Genomic DNA, 7,013 nt, shown 5'->3' with positions numbered 1-7,013 from the left:
GGAAGAGAAGGAACGCAAAGGGAAGAACAGTTGTCAGGATTCTGGAGTGCCGGAGGGAGGAAGTGCTCTGCGGCACTCGCGCCCGACTAGGTTACGCATGCGCGTTTGGACATTCTAGTACCTTCTGGAAAAGGTGGTCAGGAGGGCGGAGCTTGGAGTTGGGACGTTATAAGAATTGAGCTGTACGTTAGAGCTCGGGTTCTGAGCCTTATAATCTCGTGCTTTCTCCCTACTTAAATCCTTGCTCGTGGAGCATGGCTGGGCTATTGTCCTGGGACTCACACGTGTAACCCTGGGAGTCTGCACTTGGGTGGTATGGGACAAGGTTTTCCAAGGGCCACAGGAGGAAGCCTCCAGTTCCCAAAAGACAGTACCCTTTTTGAGAAAAAGCCTGTGCACATTGCTCTGCATCATTTCCTCCCAATGCCCAACTACTGTATCCACACTACAATGATCGGCTTAATCGACTGCAGGACACCCACACTGGAACGTGAAGTCGTAAAGTGTGGCCTGAAACCAAGGTGACCCCGCCCCACCACCCAGTGCGTTGCTACCAGGTGATTGGTCGGCTCTGGAGCTGCGTGCGCCTTGACGTAGGCACTGATTGGCAGAGCAGGGTAACTGAGCGGCAGGGGCCTTGTTAGTTCCGGGTCGAGACAGTAGAGGCTTCCAGGACCTGCGTGGTACGACTTTTCCCTGAGTTAATATGGCGGGTTAGCCACTGATACCGTCGTGAGGATTAGGAGGCAGGGATTTGCCTGCGATCTCCTCAGCGATGGCGCTTTGGCCGCGGCTCTGGAAGTCGATGTTGGTTCTCAGGAATCCGGGTAATTAATCTCGCCCCGCTTCCCAGCCCGTTCCCAGGCCGACCCAGCAGATGTGAATCTGCAAGTCCCCTTTTAGGTTCGACGCATCCCATCGAAAAGCAGACGCGCCGGCCGCCCCGGGATGCAGCAGTAGGTGGTTAAGGACCGGGGGTCTGTGATGACCACTCCCGGTGCACTCCTTCCAGGACCCGAGGACCGGGGAGTGGATGGGGTGGTTAGAGCCTGTCCCCGCGCTGTCCCTGTGGGTCGAGCTTAGGATCCGTGTGTGGTCTCCGTTTCCTAGAGTGCGGGTTTGCAGCCCTCTCCAGTGCCACGCCGGCGGTGGAGCCTCAAGTGGAGCCCCTGGGAAATGAAGCCGTCGCGCCGGAGTTCACCAACAGGAACCCCCGGAATCTGGAGCTCTTGGCTGTAGCCAGGAAAGAGCGGGGTTGGGGGACAGTGTGGCCCTCGCGTGAGTTCTGGCACAGGTAACCAAGTCTGCCTGCGACTGACCAACGGAGTAGTGTGCAGCGCCTTACAGCTTGTTTTCACCACGCAAGACGGTGCGGGACGTGCCCGGACTCCCCCTAAGAATTTCACACGTGGGTAGAGGCGGGGCAAGCGGAAGGGTTGGGACGGTGAACTAGGGTACTAGGTGCTTACTAAGATCTCTGAGGAGATGACGATTAAAACACTGAGATCTGAAAGTAGGAAGAAGCAAGAGAGCATTCTAGCAGAGGAAGCAGGGTGGAATGAATTTGCTGTGTCTGAGAAAATGATAGCTGTGTACCTGAAGTTGGGCAAAGGGGTGAAGGTGAAAATGGAGAAGCAGGTAGGAGGAGGTGAGTCATTAGTTTTGCAAATTAAGGTAAGCAGTCGAGATTGGAAACTATGCAAGGATTTAAAATTTGAGCCTGAATGATTTGGTTTTTAAAAGATCATTCTAAGGCCTGGGGTGGCTTGCTTGCCTAGCAAGTGGGAAGTCCTGCAAAAGAAGAATAAAAATCATTCTAGCTGCTTTAGGGAAAATAAATTTTTAAGGGGTGGGAGTAGAAGGAGGAAGACCATGTAAGAGTTGATTATTGTAGACATCAAATGCTTTGATGAAGATGGTGGTTTTAATATTTGCAGTGGTGAGGGATCAAACCTAGGGTCTTGTACATGATAGGCAAGTGCTCTACAGATGAACTACATCCCGCCTTATGGGTTATTGAAAACTGTTTGCCAGGAACTGTACCGCCTGCTTTAAATGTATTGTCTCACTTAATTCTTAAAACTACATCATGAAGCAGGTATGATAATTTTCTCCATTTTACAGGAACAGGGCAGTTGAGGGAGAGATGATTAGTGAGGGCCAGAGTCAGGATTCAGACGTGTTTTATATGACTTCAGAAGAAGGACACTAAATTATTACCACTGTGCTGCAGCATATAGGTATTTGTTTTCTTTATGAAGATTAGTTAAAGTAGAATTTTTCTTTGTGTGTGTGTGTATTATGCTGGGTTTTGAACTCAGAGCCTCACACATCAGGCAAGTGCTTCACCACTGAGCTACATCTCTAGACCCCTGGAGTAGAATATTTTTAAAGGACTACAAACAGTTATAAGGGCAAGTTAGTAATCATAACTATGTAATGCATATGGTCCTCTGTTGCTCAGCAGTGTGCTAAATGTAGGAAGCACAGTGATAAAGTAGCTATCATCCTTGTCAGTGAAGTCTTCAGTTTCATGATGGAAAGCAGAATAAGAAAGATGCTACAGTTGCTGTGATACATTTTTGCTTAAAAGATACAAAGAGGAATCAAAAGGAGTAGGCAGTTCACTTTTGAAATAATTGGGATCTTAAATGTAAAAATCTTTTGAAACTTCTGACATTTCTTTCACTTAATATTTGAATCATTTAAAGTAGACTTATTCACCCCCACTCACCAGGTCTGCCTTATTTACCATACTATCATTACAGAATTTTGAAGTATTATACTAGGAAATGATCTTAGAGATGGATCTTTCATTAAGCACATAGTTGAAAACAAGGATCTGGAAACTGGCCTGTGCAACTTCCTATGAAGTATGATTTTTTTTTTTTTTTTTTTTTTTTTTTTTTAGCACCACCAGCAAACCTGAGAGAACCCACATTTCCAAATCTAGTGCCTTTTCTCTTTTGCATTAGGGATCCTAGTGAGGATTCCAATTTGAGTGTTTTCTTCTTTGAGCTTAATTTTAAAAATACAGAGCTGGGGGTATGAATCAGTGTTAGAGTTTGTATATACACAAAGCCCTGAGTTTATTCCCCAGTACCAAAAAAAAGTGTAATACAGCCATCTCTTGGTATGCACAGGAGATTGGATTAAATAAATTTCTTACATCAAATAGCATAGTATTTATAAGTAATCTACACAAATTGTTCTGTTACTTAAAACCATTTCTAGATTGCTTATAATACCTAATACAATGTAAATATTTATTATACTGTCGTTTGGGAAATGGTGTCAAGAAAGAAAAGTCTGTATATGTTCAACACAGATATAAGTTTTCCCCCCAGATAGTTTACATCTGTGGTTGGTTGAATCCAAAGATTTGTAACCCCATGTTATAAAACCCCACAAGGAATAGTTTTCTTAGGTATCCTTCTAGAGATATGCATATAAGCAAAAATGTCTTTTTTTTTTTAACATTATAAGTTTTGTCACATCATAAACATTGTTCTGGAATGTTCTTCTCCAGCCTTCCCATCACTCCCTAAGCATATACTTAAAATACAGCTTGTAGATCTTTCCCTGTAGGAGCATTAGTTCTGGAGCCAGATCCCTAGACTTAAACCCTGACTCCTATACTTACTAGGTGTAATCTTACTCAGGTTACTTTTCTGTGTCAGTTTCTGCAGCTTAAAAAACATGGCAGTAAGATGAGATTGTTTTGAGACAAGAGATGTATCTATAAACAATTAGGATAAACCTAACACAGTATGTGCTCAGTAAATGTTAGCTATTGTTATCATAAAAAACTACTTCTTTTTAGTGACTGTAGAATAACATTGCAAGCATGTTTTAGTTAACTAGCTCCCTATTAATGATTATCTTTTATGATTACAGTGTTGCAGTGAATTGTCTTGTCCATATATTTTATCAGAGATTGGGCATATTTTCATGGATATAAAAGTCAATATTTTCTGTCTCTGAACATTTTTCAGATCTTTTGCCTATGAAGTTATTGGTAATTCTCTTATTTATTATAGGAGGCTTTTTACATATTATGGAAGTTAGCCTTTAAAAAATTTGAGTTTAAAATATTTTTCAGCCAGACACAGTAATACAAACACCTGTAATTCCAGTGACTCAGGAGAATCGCAAGTTTGATGCCAACCTCAGCAACTTAGTGAGACCTTATCTCTAAAATAAAAAGGATTGGTGATATCGTTCAGTGGTAAATGCCCCTGCTCCCCGTTGATCCCCAGTACCAAAATACATAAATGAAATTTTTTTTTTCTTTTTCATTGCTTTGTCCCCCATTTGTCCCTTTCCAAAGGCCCCGTTTTACGTTTATTTTGATGTTAGCTGGAAAATAAAAGCACAGAGTAAGTCTATCTATATCCAGCATGTGGTCAGAAACTCAGGTGCACCTCTTCAAGTCCTTTTTTAAATTTTCTTAGATATTTTTAGTTGTAGATGGAAGTGATACCTTTATTTTATTTATTTTTATGTGGTGCTGAGGATTGAACCCAGGGCCTCACACGTGCTAGGCAAGTGCTCTACCATTGAGCCACAACCCCAACCCATTTCAAGTCCTTTTCTGAAGTGTATGTGTAATAATAAGACTAAGGTCTTCAGAAATACCAAGTTTTTCCTTGATACTTGAGGTTAAGTGGAAATATTTGGTTTATTATTACTGAGAATAGTCTCACTAAAGGCAGAAGGAAAACATGTGTCCCAAGTAATAAGCCAGGTAAATATGTCGAAGTAAATCAACCAAACGTGAATTCTCAAGGGATACTTAGGCATTCATTCACCTGAAAGAACTTAACTTTGGGGTGGATGGATAGTGTTACGATTTTTATCCTCTTCTCATTGCATTTAGGCTGCGAGTTATAAAGACTCAGCATCATGTAGAAGCGATTGTCGAGCATCGAAATGGCAAGGTGGTGGTTTCAGCATCCACTCGAGAATGGGCTATTAAAAAGCATCTCTACAGAACCAGAAACGTGGTGGCTTGTGAGAGCATAGGCCGAGTGCTGGCAGAGCGGTGCTTGGAGGCAGGAATCAACTTCATGGTCTACCAGCCAACCCCTTGGGAGGCAGCCTCAGACTCGGTATTTTTGTTTCTATGTACTTACTTAAGAGGTATTGTAGCACTTGGGGTGCAGCTCAGAGGTAGAGGTCTTGCCTAGCGTGTGTGAGGCCCTGAGTTTGATTGCTAGCACTGAAAAAAAATTATAGGAGGCACTGTATTGATTCTTGATGTTAGATACTTATAAAATAATAGTTTCCAAGTGTTTTCCATGTTGGACCTTGGGGGGAATATTCTGACATTACCTTATTTAATCCTCAGCATTCTAGAGATAGGGACTGATTATTCCCATTCGGTACACAAATGAACTGAGTCAGTGTTTGGTTGATTTCCAACTCAAAGTGACTGATTCTCTAGCCCCTCATGTCAACCACTGTTTATATATTGACATCTTGTGCATGTATTTCAAAATGTTGCTGGTCCCTGACATCTCTCAGTTCCTTTTTTTCTTAACCTGTATCATTAAGGTCATTCTCTGAACAACCAGTGCAGACTGGGAGGTTAGCAAGAGCAAATCAGTTGTTATGTCTTTGTCTCTTGGAAAGTAAAGTTTATTTTCAGCTTACTTATGAGTTTTATTTCTTTTTTTTTTTTCTGCTCTTCAAAACCAGATCAAACGTCTGCAGAGTGCCATGACGGAAGGTGGCGTGGTGCTGCAGGAGCCGCGCAGGATCTATGAGTGAAATGGAAGCATAGACATTTTGAACATGTAAATCTAAAACTGTCAGCCTCTACAGCCATCAAAGAAGGCGTTTGGAAGAAAAACCAGCTTGGAAGTTTTGTAGCAATGATGTAACAGTGGAAGATTATTTGTAGTTAAGGTCATTCCCCTCCCCTTTGTGTATGGTGGTTTTGTTGTTTTAATCAAGTGCTAAATTCCTCTCTCTTCTTGGAGTTGAGAGAAGTACAAAGCAGACACCAATTAACTTTTGAAGAGCAAATTAAAAGTTGCTTGTAAGTTACCAAATAAAGGCATTTATGAACTCTTGTTTTCTGGTTATATGAAATTTCTTGCCTGTGAGCTCACTATTTTAAGGGTAACATCTGATGTTTGTGTAAAGTGCTTATCACGGTGGCTCATGGTGAGGGATCTACTGAGAGTTGTTTGCTGCTCAGGTTGTGGGGCTGTTTTTTAAAGTGGGAGATGTCACTCTCATTCTAAACTTGGAATCTTAGGATAAGAGGGCAAATGCTAATAAACTCCCTTGGGCTCCTGATTCCCAGTGTTTGGGGAGGCAAATTTGAGAGCTAAGTATTGCCTGAGCAACTGCAAATGAAAGTGGAAAAGATGGGCCATGTGTACTCAGATCACTCTGAAGTGAACCTAACAGGAAGCTTGAGTCGCATTGGAGCTGGGGGAGGGGGAAGTCATGGCAGTTCTCTAAAGGAGTTGATAAATTCAAAGGAAAGTGTTCACTGTTTGCAGTTATTTGGAAAAAAAATTGCTTAAGCAATTAAGGTGGCTTTGGAAGCATAATTTTCCAAATTTTTAGGTGTGTGCACCAATTGTATATTTAAAAATGAAATACTATCAATTTGAATATTGTGTTATTTTTGAAAGAGAAGTCTTTGCACCAACATTGTTAAAGTATGGTTGATTCTGAGGCTTTCAACATCCAATGACTTGAGATAAATAAATAACCCTGTGGTGACATCCAAACTTGTAAATTAATTTTTTTTCTTCCCTCAAAGATTGGAGCCCCTCACTTTGAAGACCACTGTTCTAGAATACTGTTCACATAGAAATCTAGAATTAAAGGGAGAACGGGTAAGAAAGATTGTGTACTAGTGAGTGGAAATCAACAGTAACAAAAACAGGTCGTCCATGAGTGGCACGGAGGTGGGACTGGCTGCAGGGAGTAGGTATGTGCAGACAATATGGGGGCACCAAGGACGCCGTCAGCCTAACAGGCAGTTCTTGATT

At 42.0% G+C, this 7,013-nt stretch overlaps 1 protein-coding gene across 1 annotated transcript; it reads left to right on the top strand.

Annotated features, from left to right (window-relative positions):
* The first annotated feature begins 652 nt into the window (after positions 1-652).
* Mrpl18 (mitochondrial ribosomal protein L18) lies at positions 653-6,078 on the top strand. Its single transcript, XM_047558272.1, has 4 exons — positions 653-827; positions 1,111-1,294; positions 4,880-5,111; positions 5,701-6,078. Exons 1-4 carry the CDS (start codon positions 776-778, stop codon positions 5,770-5,772), a joined length of 540 nt encoding a protein of 179 aa, XP_047414228.1. The 5' UTR covers positions 653-775; the 3' UTR covers positions 5,773-6,078.
* The last annotated feature ends 935 nt before the right edge of the window (positions 6,079-7,013 follow it).

This window comes from Sciurus carolinensis, chromosome 7 (genome assembly GCF_902686445.1).
Source record: "Sciurus carolinensis chromosome 7, mSciCar1.2, whole genome shotgun sequence".
In the NCBI taxonomy this organism is placed as follows: domain Eukaryota; kingdom Metazoa; phylum Chordata; class Mammalia; order Rodentia; family Sciuridae; genus Sciurus; species Sciurus carolinensis.
The sequence above is the reverse complement of the archived record's forward strand: the minus strand, read 5'-3'. Positions and strand labels throughout refer to the sequence as shown.

Coding starts and splice junctions, on each gene's coding strand:
- Mrpl18 (XM_047558272.1), top strand. CDS start 776: ATGGCGCTTTGGCCGCGGCTCTGGAAGTCGATGTTGGTTCTCAGGAAT. Junction 828..1,110: donor GTTGGTTCTCAGGAATCCGG/GTAATTAATCTC, acceptor TCCGTTTCCTAG/AGTGCGGGTTTGCAGCCCTC. Junction 1,295..4,879: donor TCGCGTGAGTTCTGGCACAG/GTAACCAAGTCT, acceptor CATTGCATTTAG/GCTGCGAGTTATAAAGACTC.